We start from the raw sequence: 22,261 nt of genomic DNA on the forward strand, positions 1-22,261 counted from the left end.
GAGATTCATAACTTCCACAGTGAAATTTCATGAGACACAACTGGCAGTCAAACACATGTTGAGCTTACACATAACACAAAAGCAGCTACACATATGTATTTTGTCTGGCAGTTATTGAGTCTAAATAGATGTAGAACTTGCATCATTTCAGTAGTACACCCAAATGAAAATAGTCATATCATACTGCTCATGTGTTTCACTTGCTACAGTTTACTTCCATGTTGCTTTGTCAAATAGCAATGTGAAATGTATATCAGTCAATCACTGAAACACCAGTGCCACCTTGAGGAACAAATAGCATGTTTAATATGTATGTGTACATGCATATGGGATACTGATAATTCACCATAACTGCACTGAAAATCGACATGATATACTGCAGAAGTAATTTGTATACTAATTTTTCTAACATATATCCTGCTTATAACTTATATAGATATGAAATAATCATAAAAATATGATTCATGAAAGGGGTAAATACAACACTATTACATATCTCGAGTCACCAATGCGATTAGAAAAAATATGCATTTGCAATTTTGGACATTTTTTAATTTTTAATTTTTATTTGACAAAAATCATAAGAGAAAAGTTGAGGAATACTAAAGAGGTGGTGGCATGACTAAAAAAATGGATGACAGGTGGAATGGGGTCCCGGGTCTCTAAAGACCCAGAGGTATGCATTTAAAGTTTAAATACGTGTTTCCTCGCAGATTTATTAATATGGTAAAAACATTTTTTCTCTGATAAACCCGCCACTAATTGATCACTTTGCATGTCAGTCAGATGGCTCTTGCGGTCGTAGTGTTTAGTCTTCCAACTTAAAAAAAAAAAAAAAGGTTAATACATATATCAATTTATCGTCATGATTTATCACTGTTGAAATGTTGAATTGGTTGTATTAGACAATGCAACCTCATTAACAGGTTTGGCAATGCATGTAACAGACATAGCAGTGGTTATCAAACCTCTAGGGGGCGTCTAGAGCTCAAATGACTGTAGTTGTGGACAGAAAACAAGCTGTTGTTCAGGTTGTGGGATTTTTTTAATGTACTAAACTTACTCAGGGCTCAACAAGCATGGCTCGTGTGAGAGTTTCGGAGTGGAGGGAAACTCCTGTTTAGGATATTACAGCCATAATGGTATATGTGAAACGCATGCTAAATATCAGATCTATAAACAGCGTGTGCGTGTGTTTTCATAGCCCCACCCCACCGAAACACATTTCCACTACCTAAAAGCAGGAAGTACATGACTAGATCATCCAACTAAACCACATGCAGCAGAAACAGAAAAACAAAAGCATCAAAACTCTTCGCATTCACGCCGATGTCGACTGTCTAATGTACTGCTGAAAAGAGCCGTGAGACCGGACATCTACAGACCGCGCAGTGGATGTATTTGGGCAGACAGGTACGTACCGTGTGTGAGCTCGACAAATCACGACGCCTTGTATGTTACAGTCCATCACATTTCCTCAAGATATGATTTCTCTCTCTCTCTGTCTGTCTGTCTGTCTGTCTGTGTGTGTGTGTGTGAGCGCGCTTTGTCATTGCTAGCTTTGCTAATTTAGGACAGTGCTTTTATTTCCGTCATGACTGAACAAACATATAACCTGCCATGATTTGATTGCATTTTGCGTCCACCTTGCAACTTCTTCGACAGATGTGATGGGCGGACGCGTTAAACGCATGTTAGCCATGACATTTTCAGCCACTGATTGTCAATAACTCAGATCGTCTCCGAGTCAGACAGGTAGATTGACGCGTTTTAATCTTCGTCAAACAATAGTGGACTGTTAGTTTTTCCTAGTCGCCAAAGGCCCCGATTTATGACTGGAAACATATCAGCGACGTCACGAGCTCATTTGCATATACTACAGTCAGTTGCGAATGTGTCGAGCGGTGTTCGTTCATGCGTTTGTGTTTTTAAAGTTGTGTTGGCTCTGATCTTTTTGGTAATGTTAGTTCTGGACTGAAAAGTGAACAAATGACAGATATCAAACGAGAAGGAGAGTTTCTAAGATGAAGGTATTTGGAATAATGTTCTTTCGTCGAGTGCCTCAAGGCATGTTTGTCCACCCTTGAACAATAGTATCAGAACCTGAAATATACGTAATTGAGAAATTATAATATTAACTTTTAGGGGAATGTGAAGGGTGGATTTTTGTGATTGTGCGTCTGTATCGGGTGGAAAACTAATCTGGGCGTCATGTCAGTCGTGCTGTATAATTATTAATCGGAAAGGATGTGTAGGAAACGGCGCGTTACTTATAAAACATTATTACATTTAGGTTTGCAGCAACAAACTTAACGGATACATATTACTACTGATTTATTGTTATCGAAAACACTAATCCTATATTTGGGTGATTCTCACGAAACCTGTCAAGACAATGTCCTGGATCATATTTAGCATATTAGCTATTTGCTGTAATGAGTATCACAATGAACATAGTTTTACATGAAAATGTCACAATGTGAAACATTTTAATGGCCCAGCAAAATATACATTTCTTATTTGTTTCTTTTGATTTCAGAGTAAATTAGGACAAGGCCATTTTCTTGACAAGTTTCGTAAGTATCCCTCATTACAATATTAATTAAACAATTTAAAATGTCAGGAGACTTTGAGACATTTGAGCGACCTGTCAAACATACTGCGTCAATGGCATTTTTGACACTAAAATATATTTGGAAAGAAAACCACAAATATAGCAGCATGGTAAGTTTAAATACACCGATCAGCCACAACATTAAAACCACCTGCCTAATATTGTGTAGGAACCCCCTCCTGCCGCCAATACAGCACCAAATCGCATCTCAGAATGGCATTCTGATATGATATTCTTTTCAGCACAATTATACAGAGCAGTTATCTGAGTTACCGTAGACTTTGTCAGTTCAAACCAGTCTGGCCATTCTCTGTTGACCTCTCTCAACAACAAGGTGTTTCCATCCACAGAACTGCCACTCACTGGATGTTTTTGGTTTTGGTACCATTCTGAGTAAATTCTAGAGACTGTTGTGTGTGAAAATCACAGAAGATCAGCAGTTACAGAAATACTCAAACCAGCCCGTCTGGCACCAACAATCGTGCCATGGTCCAAATCACTGAGATTATGTTTTTTACCCCCATTCTGATGGTTGATGTGAACATTAACTTAAACTCCTGACTCATATCTACATGATTTTATGCACTGCACTGCTGCCATATGATTGTCTGACTAGATAATCACATGGTTGATTGTTGGTGCCAGATGGACTGTTTGAGTATTTCTGTAACTGCTGAGCTCATGGGATTTTCTCACACAACAGTCTCAGCTGGACAACATCCAGCAAGTGGCAGTTCTGTGGATGGAAATGTCTTGTTGATGAGAGGTCAACAGAGCATGGCCAGACTGGTTTGAAATGATAAATTCTACGATAACTCCGATAACCGCTCTGTACAATTGTGGTGTGAAGAATATCATATCAGAATGCTATTCTGAGATGCAGGTCAGAACGAGGGGGACCTAAACAATATTAGGCAGGTGGTTTTAATGTTGTGGTGATCGGTGTAAATAAATCATAAATATTGCCAAGCAGTTATTGACAGGTAAATCACAAGGGAAGGAAGCATGTCATTTATTTGAGAAAATTCAATCGGATCCCTCTCTTTATCAATGTTTTTTGATAAAATTAATAAATAATTGTAGAAATCAACAATGTACCAATTTGTTTTGTAATGTTCCATGAAAACACCAATTTTTGTTATTTACTTTTACAAACCTAGTTGGCTACTACATTTAAATCATTAACTTTTCATAAATCATATTTCCTGACATAAATCATCTGTCAGATGACAGAGACATGAGTTTTTCCATAGTAATGGAAGATTCTCCATCAACAGAATGTTGGATTGACATCTTGTTGGCTAAATGTAAGCAATGCCACTCCCTGTTCCATCCCTAAACTGCATGAGGCCTGTTGGCCTGGCCATTCATAATTTTCACAATGGGCAAAATGTAGGCCTACTAGATTGTGGACTATCTGGATTCACTAACTCAAAGTTTTTGAAGAACTATCCTTTTTTTCTTGCCTTTATTAACTTACTAGAATGATTTAGTAATTAATTATTTGATTAATATTTAAACTGCCTTTTGAATCATTATTCCTTTCACAAACTTTCAGGGATCATTATTGACATTGAACTTAGAATACAGCTGTGGAAATGAAATATGAACATTGCAAATGGTATAATGACCAAGTGTGTGCATTTCCCAGAGGGCACTGTTGGTTCAACCATCTACACGTGGAAGCTACATCAAACCACCCAGACACTGCAGAGAGTTTGGAGGAATGACCTTTTCTAGGCAAACATGAATGAGACTTGTAATAGAAGCCACAACATAATTTTGAAGAGCTTCAGAGTTCAGAAACTGAGAACAGAGTAACAGTGCTGCAGTCAGCCATATCAAGAACGTCTCTAAAGGCCAAAGTATACTTTAGTTGTCCGTGTTGCGTATTGCTCCATGCACAGGACGCATGATGCAAATTTCATCATCAGTTGGCATCCCCCTGGCAGCATAAGTCTTGCAAGAGTCTCATTCACTGTTACTAAGGTTAGGTTAGGGTTAGATTTAGTGGTAGGGTTAAGGTTAGGAGTAGGTTTAGGGGTAGGTGTAGGGTTTCTGTAGGACTCTAAATAAACACAAAACACAGTATGTGAACATTCAATGTGTCTTTCACAACACTTAAGGTAACTGGGGGGGGTTACATTCTAGACACAACCCGACAGGCGCAGTCTTTGTCTGTGCACGTCGTCTGCGGAGCAATGTTGACTACCACACACTTAACTATAATTCTAAGCTATATATGTTTGGTTATATACTTTTTTGCCTCTTTTTTTTTTTCTTCTCCATTCTGTCTTAGGAACATGGGGCAGCACCTTGGAAAACGTGAGCCACTCTCTGTTTCCAAGGTAGGCTATGTTTTAAAATGATTTTGTGAACCAAATTTCATTATAAAATTGGCCAAATTATTATAGTTGTTTCTTATTTATATTAGTTTGACTGGAGAGACATAGTCAATGTTGCTCAAATATTAAACTGGGTGACATGAAGGGCTCTAGACTGGGACTAAATGGCACTAGCGGATTTAAGTATAGGCGACACGGGCAAGCGCCCAGGGCGGCATCTTGCCAGCAGTGCCGGTGGGGGGCATGGGGCACCTGCACAAAATAAATTTGGAATGGTGACATTTGTGCAATCAGTTTTCTATTGCTCATTTGCACGTCACGTCAATGATATCATGTCACCGTGTGGGACTGTGGGTCAATTAACCTTGTTGGAGTGGGCGCCCTGATTCTAGTTTTTTGTGTGAGCTAGGCAGGCTACTACCTGGGAAGTTCTCCTGCTCAGAAGTACGAGATGGGGAGGGGGGTGGTGCTAGTTCAGGTCTAAGTGCATCATAGAGTCTGGAAGCCTGAGGTTGGGGGAGCAAGGGAATCTATCAAATAGCACACCTCTAACTTTGTATAGTACTAATGAAAATAAGTCACACTACAAAACGTTACAAAATAAAACACAATTCATTCATAATACTGTGAATATATAGTTTCACAGAAGTTGCATTTTTTTCTGGTTTGTGTGAAATCGTTAAGAATAAAATACAACCAGACAGTCTGTACACTCCCAAGGTGAATTGGTTTAGTCTTGATTGGTTCACAGTGGTTATTATTGATGTTCGAGAGCCAAATCAACACAAATAGATAAGAAAAGATCTAAGCCATCAGGTGCCCAGTTTAGGAAAAATCGCCCAGGGCGCCATACAAGTTAGAACGCTCACTGCTAAATGGTCGCATTTTTTGACCATTTGTTAACATTTTGTAAGAGGTTGTACTGATGTGACTACAAGGTTGGCTGAATCTCTATGATGCGCTGTTGTTTTCTGTTGGGTATGAGAAATATCAAACGGCAAATGCTCCAAAAGCCAAACGAAAGAGCGTTTACGTGCTACTCAGATTAATTGTCAGCACGGCTCAATGGACAGATCGGTGGGTGCACAGAGCAGGTGCGTTTACTCGTGGATCGGTCTCAAATTCTCAACCGTGCAGCGCAGATCATCATAAACAGCTAATTTAGCACTGAATTATGTGTTGAAAACCCAAAATGTGCCTGATTAAACTAGTATAAAATAATTTTAAACAGCCACACAATTCTAAAAAGCATTGACGAGGAAAACTGCGCCATGAACAGACATGTATTGTTAGACTTTTCAAACCATGCATCACAACTCTTATAAAAATGTACCTTGAATTTACTATAGTATATGGGCAGAAATGTTGTATATGAACAGGGTTGGGAGGGTTACTTTTAAAATGTATTCCACTACAGATTACAGAATACATGCTGTAAAATGTCATTTGTAAGGTCAGTAACGTATTCTAAATACTTTGGATTACTTCTTCAGCACTGGTAGATTTTATTTTTTTTCAATTGTTTTGACTATAAAAATTCTGTCAGTACAGTAAGACAAAATACATTCTCTGAAAAACCCAAATATCTTATGCAGTGTTGTTTCTAAAACAAGATCAATCTAATTGGTCTTGTTTCAAGGATGTTTTAGATACAACAAAAATGATTATCAAGAATATGATTTTTGCCCTAATATCAAAGGTCTTACTAGAAAAAAAATATATTATGATCAAACTTGAATTTTCTTGATACAAAAATAAGATTATGTGTTGTAACATGTGCATGTAAAATGGCATTTTAGCTTAGTATAAAGCTGACAATTTTCACTAGGTTTATTTCCATTTCCATTTATGCATTTGGCAGACGCTTTTATCCAAAGCAACTTACAGTGCAATTATTACAGGGACAATCCCCCCGGAGCAACCTGGAGTTAAGTGCCTTGCTCAAGGACACAATGGTGGTGGCCGTGGGGATCAAACCAGCGACCTTCTGTTTAACAGTTATGTGCTTTAGCCCACTACGCCACCACCACTCCTATTTCTATTTCTATTTCTTCTGCTCAAAACGTACTTCTCTGTCTTCTCGTATGAATGTAACACATCATAAGAAAGTGTTTCACCGCTGTTCAAATGCACTTTGGATCACATCATTTATATGTATAAGTGTTTTCCATCTGAAAGTAATTAATATTAAATTAAACAAATGACAATAAAATGCGAAGTAATCACTTCAGTAATTAAAATACTTTTTGAATGTAACTGTATTCTAAATATGATTTAAATTGTAACTGAAGTGGAATACAGTTACTTATATTTTTTATTTTATATATGTAATCCCGATAAATGTATTCTGTTACTCCCCAACCCTGTATATTAATACTAAGTATTATACTAATATAGTTTTATATATCAGGGGAGGGAGGAATGTAATTTTTTATTACAGCTATGGCAGTTTTAATTATTTTATATTTTGTATGTGTAGTTTCTAAATGTGTTTTGGGCTACAGTTTTTGTTATGAAAAAATCGTTTGTTTTATGAAACCATAGTTACTGTACATCTAACCATGGTTGTGAGGAGCCATGCATGGTTTTACTTTTACCTGTGGTTACTTTGGTTTTATTGCAAATACCTCAGTTAAAATATGGAAACGATGAAGAACTAAGTGTTAAAAGGCAAAGTAGGATCAAGGGCTTTAACATTAAAAAATATTTTCCTGTAAAATCTGTTCTAATGCTCCTTGCATTGTTATAGTAACATAACAGTTATTTAAACACCATCCTGGGTCAAGTATGTACATTCCGTTAAAAAAGTAATTTCAACATGTTGGAACAGATAATTACAGACATGTTCAAAGTCAAAGCAGTCACCATACTGGGTGCAAAGTGTGCTCTGTGACACATGCGTTTTCCTTAGAAATCGTAAATGCTTCTCTGGATATTCATGCTGGTACATGCCCTGTAGAGGCTAAAAGGCAGTAAAGTGTTTCAAAAATGTATCGAAGGACAACCATTTGCACAGTTGATAACATACTGTTGGGAGAATGTCCACGCAGGCAAGTGAGAAGCACCTATAAAAATTTTGAAAGTAGGAGCTGCCGACCTAAAACTGAAATCAAATAAGAGTCAAGTCAAGTGGTTTTTATTGTCGTTTCAACCATATACAGTTAGTACAGTACACAGCGAAGCGAGACAACATTCCTCCAGGACCATGGTGCTACATAAAACAACATAGGACAAAACCCAGTGTTTCTCTAAAACAAGAGTGTTACACTAGAACCCATTCTGCCAGAAGCTACTTGCCACCCTGCTGTTGATAATCATGGTCTACAGCGACTCCCTGAGATGGCATGTGCAAGTGTGCCTTGTTCGTGTGGGTTAGATTCTCCCTCTCCATGAGCTGATAAGTCAGGACGGAGCATGATGTTGGAAGAAATCCAGTTCACTTATTGAGATGAGTCCTGCTGTACTGCTTGCCCTAATCAATATATCCCAAATTCCACATTATCAACCATGCCACAGTAACATAATACACAACGACAGCTGAAGTAGATACTCAGGTCCAGGCAGTCATCAAAAGGCAGATTAAGAGACACTATAGCACCATTCAACCTATTGTTAACAAATGTCTCGGGTGAACTAATCACAAGTGGACAGCTCTAAATACAGGTGCAAACAAAACGTTTTCTGATCCAATCACTGAAACGAGATTCAGATGCGATGAGATCATTTTTGTAGTTTGCTGATGCATCCTGGACAATTGGAAAAGGCCATCTATTCGCCTAGTATGTGATCAGTTTTAAACTTTGCTGTCTAGATACAGCTTTAAAAGAAAAAGAAAACAACCGTCCAGTTGAGGAATTTGAAAGTATGAGTGTCAGAGTTTTGAACGTATCGTTCCACCAGTTCATAAAAAGACACACTTTTGTAAAGATTGACTCCACAGAAAGACATTCTTGTGACGCTCCATAGTCCAGCTCAGTAGGTGGCAGTAATGAACCAAAAGCTGGGTTTCCAACCGCCAAAAAACATAATTTTCTTGCCCGGGGCTGTGTCTTGTTTGGAAGCCTGCATCCTCCGGAGGTCGCATTTGTCAGCCACATATGTCATCGAGGCTGTCTCGTTTCAGAAAAGAGAGTAGGACCCTTTGAATGCAACCTTCGAATGCAACCTTCTTTCATGGGAATTCGGAGGATGCATGAGGTGTATCCTTCGTGGGCACTCACAACCCACAATTCTTTGCTTCAATGGAAATGTCTAAAAAAACAACGATGCCTTCACTTTTTCCATATTTTGTTATGTTACAGCCTTATTCCAAAATTGATTAATTTCATTATTTACCTCAAAATTCTACAAACAATACCCCATAATGACAACGTGAAAGAAGTTTGTTTGAAATCTTTGCAAATATAAAATAAATACAATACGTGCATCCTCACGGCCGGTCACGCCCTCCTTCTAATCTCAAAGGGTTTATGACAAGACTTCACAGGACTGAAATTTAGCATTTTCATTTGTTTTATTTTTATTTTTTATTTTTTTTTTTATCAAATTTTGTCCAAATTTGGGCATGTAATGAATTGAAAGCAACTTGAATTCTGAATAATTTCTTCCAATGCAATACAATTTTTCTTCTCTTTTTTTTTTTATAATATTGTTTGGCTAGAAAATCTAATTCTTTTGCTCATTGTTCTTTTGTCTGTATTTTGAAGGGGTCTTCAACAGTATCTGAACACATCATGGCGGACTCTCCTGTGGAATCTCAAGATGAGGTGTTTGGTAAGAACATTTTCATGTGATTTTTATTTTATTTTTTATTTACTTGCTTAATGTATGATTGTGCAATCATTATTCTGTGACTACTGGTTCACCCACCATCATGCAAGAACCATATTGTCCAATTTCTTGAGATCTTCAGGCAGTTCCTTAATAACAGTAACCATATTACACTCTCCTAAAGGATTATTAGGAACACCTGTTCAATTTCTCATTAATGCAATTATCTAATCAACCAATCACATGGCAGTTGCTTCAATGCATTTAGGGGTGTGGTCCTGGTCAAGACAATCTCCTGAACTCCAAACTGAATGTCAGAATGGGAAAGAAAGGTGATTTAAGCAATTTTGAGCATGGCATGGTTGTTGGTGCCAGACGGGCCGGTCTGAGTATTTCACAATCTGCTCAGTTACTGGGGATTTTCACGCACAACCATTTCTAGGGTTTACAAAGAATGGTGTGAAAAGGGAAAAACATCCAGTATGCGGCAGTCCTGTGGGCGAAAATGCCTTGTTGATGCTAGAGGTCAGCGGAGAATGGGCCAACTGATTCAAACTGATAGAAGAGCAACTTTGCCTGAAATAACCACTCGTTACAACCGAGGTATGCAGCAAAGCATTTGTGAAGCCACAACACGCACAACCTTGAGGCGGATGGGCTACAACAGCAGAAGACCCCACCGGGTACCACTCATCTCCACTACAAATAGGAAAAAGAGGCTACAATTTGCAAGAGCTCATAAAAATTGGACAGTTGAAGACTGGAAAAATGTTGCCTGGTCTGATGAGTCTCAATTTTTGTTGAGACATTCAGATGGTAGAGTCAGAATTTGGCGTAAACAGAATGAGAACATGGATCCATCATGCCTTGTTACCACTGTGCAGGCTGGTGGTGGTGGTGTAATGGTGTGGGGGATGTTTTCTTGACACACTTTAGGCCCCTTAGTGCCAATTGGGCATCATTTAAATGCCACGGCCTACCAGAGCATTGTTTCTGACCATGTCCATCCCTTTATGTCCACCATGTACCCATCCTCTGATGGCTACTTTCAGCAGGATAATGCACCATGTCACAAAGCTCAAATCATTTCAAATTGGTTTCTTGAACATGACAATGAGTTCACTGTATTAAAATGGCCCCCACAGTCACCAGATCTCAACCCAATAGAGCATCTTTGGGATGTGGTGGAACGGGAGCTTCGTGCCCTGGATGTGCATCCCACAAATCTCCATCAACTGCAAGATGCTATCCTATCAATATGGGCCAACATTTCTAAAGAATGCTTTCAGCACTTTGTTGAATCAATGCCACGTAGAATTAAGGCAGTTCTGAAGGCGAAAGGGGGTCAAACACAGTATTAGTATGGTGTTCCTAATAATCCTTTAGGTGAGTGTATATAGCTGAAAAGGAGCGGCTGAGTCAAGATGAACTCAAAGGCATAAGCTGCATCCAAATTCACATCCTGTCAGATTATGTACTGGATTTGATATACTATAACAGTAGCATAAATACATTCCCGGACATACTTCATTTGGGAACTTAGGCATTGTCCCGTGACTTGAATGTATAACATCGTAACAACAACCTAAAAAATAATTTACTGTGATTTTGTTCAACAAGTATACTTATACAACTTTCTTGGTATCACAGCACTTGGAGGTGTAATAAGCTGATTCATGGTTCTCTGCTATCTTATTTATTAAACATGCTGAATATGATTATTATGGAATAGTAAATAAAGTCTTAGCAGATGCAGTATCTATATTGTTTCGCCTACTGTTTTATGAATACTGAGGATTCGGACATACAACTCATCTGAGATACTACTTTTGGCATAATATTTAGTAGAGAAGTAGGCATATTTAAACATGGGGCTAGTCCTTGTTCACCAGTGGCCAGTTGCGCCTGCTTTACGTACATTACAACTTAGCCTATTTGTGGCGTAAATGGCCACTAAGTCACAATTTCAGCACTACTAAATATTTGAGCATTGCACCATTAAACAGGTAGAACGTAACCCTAAGTATAAACTAAATATTTACAGATGCCTCTAACCAGGAGTAACAGTTAGAATAAAAAAGCAGACTGTAATTTTATGATATCAATGAGCTCATGTTTTGCGTGACGGGCTCCAATCCTTTGATAAAAAATCAATCCTTTTTTTTTATATATTACATTAATTTATTTATTCTTTTATAAAATTCCACTTATTACAACAAAACGTATGTATCTTTTGGCACTTTTCCACTGCACGTTAGGGTTCAACTCGACTCTACTCGCCTTACTTTTCTGAACTTGCTTTTCCACTTCAGTTTAGTGCCGCCTCAATGTGGGCTGATCTTCATAGTTGCGCCGCCTCTACTGCCATGACATCATCTTAAACAAGCGACACAAAACAATAACAGGACCGCTAGCTGTTAGCTACTAGCTCATTGTGCTGCATAAAGAATTTGTTGCATGGTGGTTTTACACAAGTGTAACAGTTAAATTGGCCTTGTTGTTTTAGAAGCAAGCTTTCCAGTAGCTGATCAACTAAATAAAGTGAAGTTTTCAAGCAGAGTATAGAGTTAATGTACCATCCTCCATCGTGAACTCCAACAATGTCGTGGGCGAGTAAAGCTAAACTTCAGCTTTAAATATAACATTACACAACACAAGACCAGATGTTATTTAATTTCGAGCTGAACAAGTCAAAAGTCATAAATTCCAAATAAGTAACATTAATTCAGTAACTGATGTATGAGTGTTTTTGATTAACTAAAAAGAACTAGCTGATAAGTCTACTTTTTTGGGGAATCGGATTACACTGGTCACACTGTTGACCCCATGTCCACCTGGTATTAAGATGAGTTTTGGGTGATTCAATCACAACTGGGTCTAAAGTGTTTTGCACCGCCCCTCACCTTTCAATCAAATGCTAGGCTAAAGCAAGAGATTAAAGTTTTCTGTTAATGAGTGGCTTTAAAAGAAAATAACCATCTGATGTAAAAGAAAATTAAAAAGCGGGTACATACACAATTATGAGCACTTCATGGATCTTCTTTAGTGTGTCTGATAAACATATGAGATACACAAACTCCTGAAGCTCCTTTAATACAGGAAATCCTCTAAAATAAGGGATAATTCTGCTTGACATGTTGCATTTGTGCCTAGATTCAGTTTCAACTACATCTGGGAGAAACAGTACACGTTTATTTTGTGATTTTTAAAAAAAAAAAAAAATTGTCTTTTCTGACATTTTGCTTTAATATCATGCAGTAACACACTGACATGTTGATTGATGTATGTCGTACATCCCCTCCAAATCTGAACACAATTAGTCACAGGAGACGCATTTAAGTGACCAGCAATGTGTCTCACCTGACCACATATGAAAGGATCACCCAAGAAGCATCGTAATATCAGGTGGAAACTATGTCGTAGATTCAAAAGAATGGGCTCAAAATAGTAATTCGCTTGGGAATTGGACTACGCTGGTTGAGCTGTGTTTTTCTTTTTTAAATCAGCTCATTAGAGTCATTTGTCTAGTTTTGCTGCATATTTCACACTATAGATTCAAAAGAATCTATAGAGTCAATAGTTCTAAAATCAGGACTACACTGGTCATACTGTTTTTCACACTGTAGATTAAAAAGACTCTGCTCATTCTGGAAGTAGACTATAATGGTAACCTAACCCTAATCCTGTGTTTTGTGCTGTAGCATCGCTGCTGCTGAATTGCACTGCAGGAAATACTGTTAGAGTATTTTAGCACAGTGTTCCTTCTGCATTAGTGGAAAATTACACGTTGGGGAACAGTTAGTGGAACCGAATGTCATGAAAATTATACAGCATTTATTTTTTTAAAGAACCGGTTCTGAACAAGAACCAGTCCTCGGTTCCCAACCCTAGTAAAAAGCAGGTTGGTCTTCAAACAGCTGAGGTGTTCAGACCACGCATATACTTTGTAAGAGTTCTGTAGGTGTGTAGATCATTGTGTGTGATCCACATGTATCCTGATTTATCTTGAAATCTCCATGATATGTTGAGCTGCTCAATTGCCTTCTAATCTTCTGCACTAATGACAACTGCATTTTGTTCACTTGTATTGTTTAAAATTACAAATATACCATGTTGTCTCTCCATAAATATGAGCTCATTAAAACTGCATAATAATAATATAAATAATAATGCTCTATAAAATAACATATCACAAGCACAAGTTCCTAAAAGTATTTCATGTTAACCCACTAGCTACCCACCAACAATGCTAAAAATAAATAATTTAAAAGCACATTTTGACTGTATTAGCTTTAATAAAATCACTCCATGGTGAGAGAGCTATTGAGTTGAGTGTTTTGAGTGTGAGGCAGAACAATGACGACAGTGCCGCAGTGACATACCAGCGTACTGTACAATATGAGCTTTTGAATATAAACGCAGTGGCCTGCAGCAGTCAGTCTCTCTGTATCAGCTGGTGTTAGCTCCAACGACCTCAAACATACACTTCATCTGACTGTACACAGAACACATCTGCTTTATCGCACATAGACACACAAACATGGAATCTTTTGTGCAAAAGAAGCAGCAGACACATACAGATGTTACTGTATGTAAGAACAGCATTCAGAGATTATATTCTTCTCACCACATTTGTTCAGAGCTGTTATCTCAGTTACCGTAGACTTTGTCAGTTTGAACAAGTCTGGCCATTCTCTGTTTACCTCTCTCATCAACAAGGCATTTCCATCCACAGAACTGCTGCTCACTGGATGTTTTTGGCATCATTCTGAGGAAATTGTTGAGACTGTTGTGTGTTATTGCAGTTGTGTGTAGCACTGAGTGAGCAATCTGCCTCAGCTGCAGTAGGGGAGTGTGCCGTGTTAAAGGAATGGCTGGTGAGGACAGTGAAACAGACAACTGACTGTCTTCAGGGCCTGTGGGGGCCCACAAACCCTTGTGAATGCCACCATACAGAGTGTTTCATGCTGGGGTGGGAGACCGCATGCCTCCAGCTCCTCTCAGAGACATGCTTCCCGTGCCTCAGTCCCACTGCTGCATACTGTGTGTCTCTGTTTGAGCTGGAGGGCTTCTGCTGGGCAGCTTAGCATTGTCTCAGAGATCTCATCTATCTTACACATGGATATGACATACATTTGAGAGATCAGTTGACAGAACTGCTTACTGTCACACAAAAGGAACAAAGAACAAATTTGACCCGTTTCATACATTTGTGTGGTTTGCTGGAGGTTGGGGATGTGAACAAACCCCTAACCCTAAATATTCAGAGCATAACTTGTCCTGCACAGTCAAACCTGATTTATACTAATGCGTTGAACCTATGCCATACACCCTGTCTACGCTGCAACGGCTCGAGGTTGTCTACACTGAATGCGTATTAACAAATGTTCTAAAAAGAGAGCATTCACGGACAATCAGCTGTATATGCGGAGTGTACAGTGCGTCAGAAATAGAACGGAGGGTCCCCAAACTGTTGGCGCAACATGATGCAACGTGACAGTTGCATCCAGTGTAAACAGCATCATTGATTAGAAATGGGACCGATTTGCTTTTGACACGATGCGTTGATGCTGCTCGCATTCAGTGTAGACAGGGTGGTAGGCCATTTACGGTGTAGCCTGATGTGCACCTCTCCAAAAATTTTACTTTACTTGATCTAAATGAACAATTCCTGTACCCCAAAAAGGGTAACATCATGGCAATAAGAGTGTCAGTACAATAGAGATACCTGACATGAGAGTCGTTTGGAGCAGCCACACCTTATATGATGGAGTTCACATATTAGATGAGTGTCACTTCGCAAACTCCAGCCTGGTGAAATTATTACAGTCACACTGTTTCCTTTGTTCTTCTACAATAACTGTGTGGTAGGACAAAGAGTCTCTGTCAGAGACACTAGAATGCAGATTCTCTTGTGTTGTGCAGTACAGTTGTGGCTTTGTGTCGCTACACTGCTTTCAAACCTGACGACCTCCTAAGGAAGCTCAACTCTGAAACTGATCAATCTTTAGAGCTGTTAAACAGGGTCCAGACTTCCAGTCATTGATATGTTTAATATTAAATACTACATAAACTAGGCATCCTAGATAATTTTTTGATGTAAGAGTTTACTTATCGGAAGTTTCACATGAACAACCCTCAAGTCATAATTATGACTGGGAAACTAAGATCATTTTGATGCCCGAGTCTCCGAGTTGGACTGAGAGGCAAACTTTCAATGGCGGAGGAGAGTACATTTTCTGTAGTGAATGTTAGGTTTGATTCCTTTTTTGAAATACAGCTAATAGTTAGCACTTGCCATTTTGGTCATACACACTTATGTATATCGGCAACGATTTGATGCATATTGTACATTTTTACACTGAGAAAATAGCTTGTATTTGACCAAAATCCCATTATTGTCATTGTTACGTCAAAATAAGAGCTCCCCTAGAAATATGTAAGAATGAACCTGATACTGTCCATGTTTCCTGTTCTTTCCAACAACAAAGCACTTGAACGTGATATACTCGTAATTAACATTTCAGAAGTGGGAATTAGGATAATTCTGACAGGACCTGAAGGCAGCATTATATCAGCAAGTGTCAGACTATCAACAAGAGGTTGGCCAATTGATCAGTTTTGCCGATTAATCAGCACCGATAGTTGCTTTTAGAATCTGTTTATCAGCAAAAATCCACAATGATTGTTTGCTGATAGTTTTCCCTATCAGTGAAAGTAAACTGTATAGTTTTAGAGATATAAGCAATCACTGACACTTTGTGGGTATTTGATGTGTCTATAGCCGTCATTATGGTCAGTATTCACCATATTTATTACCATATTTTGTTATCTTGATTCGATAGTCATCAAAATTGTCTTAATTGTAGTGATGGCATGCAAATCAAAAATAAAAGTATATGGAATTGTTTACATTTTAGTGTTTATAAAAAATATTATTCATTTTGAGAGTGGTTTTTTGTCTCCGGTGTATTTCTGACTTGTTTATAGGTAAAAATCCTGCATTATGTACCAAATCTTTTTTTCAGGTTATTATTGGGAATTTGGTTGCACAATAAACTGCATCTGGGACTTGGTCTCTGTATCGCTGTTGGAAACTCTCAGAGAAGACTAGGAGAATTGGATAAATCTTCAGCAGGATTTTTTATTGTAGAAGTTCAGGAGCATCAGAGCGTCAGAACGTGCTGTCTTGCACTGCAGTCATCAAGTCTTACTTAGGGAGACATACATTGTATTTTTTAGGCATTCAGTGGGCAGTCCTTATTCATATTGGCTTTACACACAGGGGCGCAACAGAGGTGAGAAAATCTGGATAAGTATCACCAAATGGCTTGAAGCCTTGTCATCTCCAGCATGCCTTAATCTAGATAAAGAGTATCCACCAAGGTGCTTGAGGGGTTCACACCCAGGTAGTGCATTTACTATACTCAGAAAGTGATTGAATAAAAAAACAATAGCTTCCAGTCAAAGAATGGGACTGAGCCATCAAGAACCATCACAGGCAAAAAGGGGACAGACTTAGTTGGCATGAGAAACATGTTGTCATTCACATACACTCTCGGTCAAGCGGACAAAGAGGATATGACCATTGGGAAGTTATCTCACAGAATCACAATACCAAATAACCTTGAAAGCCCAATACAATGCATATCACTTTAGTTTTCATATGATGTCATATGAAAGACAGTAGACTACCTGATCTTATAGTGACTTAAATTTGCAATCCCACACCACCCTGTCACAAGAAAGACTATGAATTATTTTTAACATATTCAATATATTGATTCTAAAAACTATAGGCAGATAAATTGGATAACGACTTTCTTCACCTTAAGCTGTTTACACATGCAGCGACACTTAGCGACAAAACGAAAAGATTTGTACTGCACTACTGCAATTCATTTAAAAGCATGTAAACTCCTTTGCAGAATGTAAATTGTTTGGGACAAGAAAACGAATTCCTTGTCAAATTGGATATGGCCAGGTTAACCCTCTGGGGTTATATTTTTGTCATTACAGCAGAAACAACTTAAAATACTCTGTCATTTTTGGGTATACAGATAAGTGTAAGACATCATTAGAGACTATAAAGGGTCTACTTTTATTTGTGTTCACTCACAATAAGAACAAAATCTTGTGCTTTTGTAAAATAAAGAAAATAAAAAGGGTGAGCTTTCAGCAGTCTCTGTCTCCACAAGCATATTTCAGAAACAAGTCACAAAAATGAACTGAAACTCCGCGAATACTTTTCACACAAACATGAAACATATGTCTAAAGAAAGCTTAAAATGTCTACTTTTATATAAAACTATTCCAATTTAAAACAAATATTCTCCTGCAATGCATTCTGTTTGAAACAAAGCGATGTACAGTTTTTACCGGTCCATCTCATTATCTGTAATGTGATTACACCCACCAGCAGAGCGTGCCATTCATGCGCTAATGTGCTGAGACTATCAATGCAAATGTACACGCCCCTACTGCGAGGTTGTAAACATATTTCATTCATTTTTCTGCGCGTTTGCAATGATACACAGACCAGAGAAAGCTCCAGGATATTATGGAAGATTTAACATTTTCCTCAGAAGAAGAGTGGGACTCCGATGAACATTTGTATTTTGATGAACATTTGTATTTTGAAGAGAGATTTGATCCAGCTGAGGATACAATTTCAGACGAGTAAGTCAATTAGTTTTCATTAGTTGACATGCTATTTTATATATACATGTACATGTAAATTGTATGCTGTATGATATAAATGTGATATGTAATATAATATAAAAATAATATAAATGTTTAGATTATATTTTATCTAGTGTTTAAAATGCCTCATTATCATCAACAAAGCTTGTGATTAAAAATATGTGTTCAGGTGTAAATGAGTAAAATGCACTTTAAATATGCCCATATTAGAAAATCACCAGCTTATGATTTTTGAAGTATCATGTGACACTGAAGACTGCAGTAATGATACTGAAAATTCAGCTTTGATCACAAATTGCATTTTACAATATATTTAAATCGAAAACTGTTCTTTTAAATTGTAAAAAGAGTTCAGAATAGCAATGTTGTTTCTGTATTTTGATCAACTAAATCCAGTCTTGGTGAGCAGAAAAGACTTCTTTTAAATGGTAGTGTAGGTCTAAAATTAAGTAAAGTCTTTATGTAAAGAAAATATATAGTCAGATTACTTTTTAACTTAAAACTTGATTTTGATCATAAAGTCTCCTCACATTCATTCTCTATCCCTGATTGATAGGCCCAGGGGAGGGTCTTTGTATCCTCAGGTGTGAAATACATCCATATTCATGATAGTTCACGCCTCCTCGCATATTAACTATCAACACTAAAAGTGTCTTACAAAAGTTAAATTACTATACAGGTCCTTCTCAAAAAATTAGCATATTGTGATAAAGGTCATTATTTTCCATAATACAATGATAAAAATTAAACTTTCATATATTTTAGATTCATTGCACACCAACTGAAATATTTCAGGTCTTTTATTGTTTTAATACTGATGATTTTGGCATACAGCTCATGAAAACCCCAAATTCCTATCTCAAAAAATTAGCATATTTCATCTGACCAATAAAAGAAGTGTTTTTAATACCAAAAAAAAGTCAACCTTCAAATAATTATGTTCAGTTATGCACTCAATACTTGGTCGGGAATCCTTTTGCAGAAATGACTGCTTCAATGCGGCGTGGCATGGAGGCAATCAGCCTGTGGCACTGCTGAGGTGTTATGGAGGCCCAGGATGCTTCGATAGCGGCCTTAAGCTCATCCAGAGTGTTGGGTCTTGCGTCTCTCAACTTTCTCTTCACAATATCCCACAGATTCTCTATGGGGTTCAGGTCAGGAGAGTTGGCAGGCCAATTGAGCACAGTAATACCATGGTCAGTAAACCATTTACCAGTGGTTTTGGCACTGTGAGCAGGTGCCAGGTGCGTGCTGAAAAATGAAATCTTCATCTCCATAAAGCTTTTCAGCAGATGGAAGCATGAAGTGCTCCAAAATCTCCTGATAGCTAGCTGCATTGACCCTGCCCTTGATAAAACACAGTGGACCAACACCAGCAGCTGACATGGCACCCCAGACCATCACTGACTGTGGGTACTTGACACTGGACTTCAGGCATTTTGGCATTTCCTTCTCCCCAGTCTTCCTCCAGACTCTGGCACCTTGATTTCGAATGACATGCAAAATTAGCTTTCATCTGAAAAAAGTACTTTGGACCACTGAGCAACAGTCCAGTGCTGCTTCTCTGTAGCCCAGGTCAGGCGCTTCTGCCGCTGTTTCTGGTTCAAAAGTGGCTTGACCTGGGGAATGCGGGGATGTTTCTACTCCAGACTCAGTCCACTGCTTCCGCAGGTCCCCAAGGTCTGGAATCGGTCCTTCTCCACAATCTTCCTCAGGGTCCGGTCACCTCTTCTCGTTGTGCAGCGTTTTTTGCCACACTTTTTCCTTCCCACAGACTTCCCACTGAGGTGCCTTGATACAGCACTCTGAGAACAGCCTATTTGTTCAGAAATTTCTTTCTGTGTCTTACCCTCTTGCTTGAGGGTGTCAATGATGGCCTTCTGGACAGCAGTCAGGTCAGCAGTCTTACCCATGATTGCGGTTTTGAGTAATGAAACAGGCTGGGAGTTTTTAAAAGCCTCAGGAATCTTTTGCAGGTGTTTAGAGTTAATTAGCTGATTCAGATGATTAGGTTAATAGCTCGTTTAGAGACCCTTTCCATGATATGCAAATTTTTTGAGGTAGGAATTTTGGGTTTTCATGAGCTGTATGCCAAAATCATCAGTATTAAAACAATAAAAGACCTGAAATATTTCAGTTGGTGTGCAATGAATCTAAAATATATGAAAGTTTAATTTTTATCATTACATTATGGAAAATAATGACCTTTATCACAATATGCTAATTTTTTGAGAAGGACCTGTATTGTTTTGTATGAATGAGTGATCAGGATGGTTTTCACATCATTTTGTAGCAAAAACTATAGGCTAAAAGATCCAGTTCTCAAAAGTCTTGTGGACAAATGTTTAGTATGTGTTATATGACCTTATTTCAGTGACTTAAAATTTTAGTTTTTTTTTCAAAAACCATGCATAAACATTATTTTCTCAAAAATACAAACCTGTACATGCATGTTGCTCACATATTGTTGAGCTGACTTTAGCCATTAATATGTTTTTAAGCAACTGAAAAAAGCACAAATGTTGAAAAAAGCATGTTAAAACTTCTCCAGGGCCCAAAATACCCTCAGACCCCAGATGGTTAATAACATTAACGCTCAGCATCTGCATACAATCAAATGTCAGCCTGTCAAAGTATACTCCATATAACTGTGCGTGCATACCTAGGCAATTAGCGCATACATGCTATGACTATTTCTCTTCAGTAGTAAAATGTCTTTTATATTCCTTCAGACTCCAGTTATACAAATTCATGTGTCTCCAGACCTCCTCACACACACTCTTGACTTGCACATCCACTGTTGTCATTTTTACCTTCATCTCCTAATGTTTAGCTACAATTACATATTCTAGCACTTCTTCATGACAGCAATAGCTCAAATGTGAGTGTTGCCACCTTGTGGACCCACTAAGTAGTGCAAATAATTCTACGTGCATGTGCATTCAAAGATGCACAGTTAGAAAAATTGGGCTGAGTGCATTCAGTGCTCGAGCACTCTGGTGATGACGAGATTTGCGCCACGTGTCCTGTTGCGCCTTACCGAAGTATACCTTGGGCTTTACAATACAGGGACAAGTTGCTGTATGTGTGAACAGGGCTTTAGTTATTGGTATCAGAAAAATCCAATTTCAGTAAACCTCTTCAATTAGTTTTTAACCATGAATTATGTTGCAGTTTCTTATAAATTTAACTGCCAACTGGCAAGAAACCAAGTTTTACTTTCATTTGCCTAGTGTCAATTTTGAACCCTGCCTGTTAACATAATGGAAACTGAACCCACACACCTGTTAATTTATTACTGACGCTGAAAGTTTCCTGGTACTTTTTGATGTGTATTACGGTGAATTTGGATGGGGTTTTTTCCCCAAAGAGCATTGATGATGTATACAGAGGTTTGTGAGAGAATGTGTGCAGATCATGTTGACAGCAGGGGGATGGTGGTGGTGACAATGATGTTACTGTAAGAGCAGCGATAACTCAAGCGTTTGTGTGCAGGACTGGGCGAGGCAGACATGAACCAGAACAATGGTTGCTCCAGCAAGAGTGCAGTGGCGACTGACTCCATGAACACTGAAGTACATCACAGCAGCAGGACGCAGCCGAGCCCGGACGACCCGAATGCCTCTGGGCCCCGCCCACACTTGGTCCGCCTCTTCTCTCGAGATGCCCCGGGTCGTGAGGACAACACCTTCAAAGACCGCCCCTCGGAGTCCGATGAGCTGCAGACCATCCAGGAGCACGGAGGAGCAGGCTCAGAGTGCGGTTCCGAGTGTGCTGAACAGGATCCTGAGTAGAATTCCTCCTCTCTTACACTTCCCTCGCTCTGATT

The 22,261-nt window shown here is 38.5% G+C and overlaps 1 protein-coding gene across 4 annotated transcripts; it reads left to right on the forward strand.

Annotated features, from left to right (window-relative positions):
* The first annotated feature begins 1,053 nt into the window (after positions 1–1,053).
* On the forward strand, positions 1,054–22,226 carry LOC127655887 (myelin basic protein-like). Of its 4 annotated transcripts, XM_052143923.1 has the most exons (5): positions 1,054–1,413; positions 2,540–2,576; positions 4,914–4,962; positions 9,666–9,732; positions 21,928–22,226. In XM_052143923.1, exons 3-5 carry the CDS (start codon positions 4,918–4,920, stop codon positions 22,224–22,226), a joined length of 411 nt encoding a protein of 136 aa, XP_051999883.1. In that variant the 5' UTR covers positions 1,054–1,413; positions 2,540–2,576; positions 4,914–4,917. The 4 variants fall into 4 exon arrangements, with proteins under 4 accessions (XP_051999883.1, XP_051999885.1, XP_051999881.1 ...); XM_052143921.1 differs by lacking the exon at positions 2,540–2,576 and having other exon boundaries at positions 1,056–1,413; XM_052143924.1 differs by lacking the exons at positions 1,054–1,413; positions 2,540–2,576 and adding an exon at positions 1,444–2,030.
* The last annotated feature ends 35 nt before the right edge of the window (positions 22,227–22,261 follow it).

This window comes from Xyrauchen texanus, chromosome 15 (assembly GCF_025860055.1).
Source record: "Xyrauchen texanus isolate HMW12.3.18 chromosome 15, RBS_HiC_50CHRs, whole genome shotgun sequence".
NCBI classification, from domain to species: Eukaryota; Metazoa; Chordata; class Actinopteri; order Cypriniformes; family Catostomidae; genus Xyrauchen; species Xyrauchen texanus.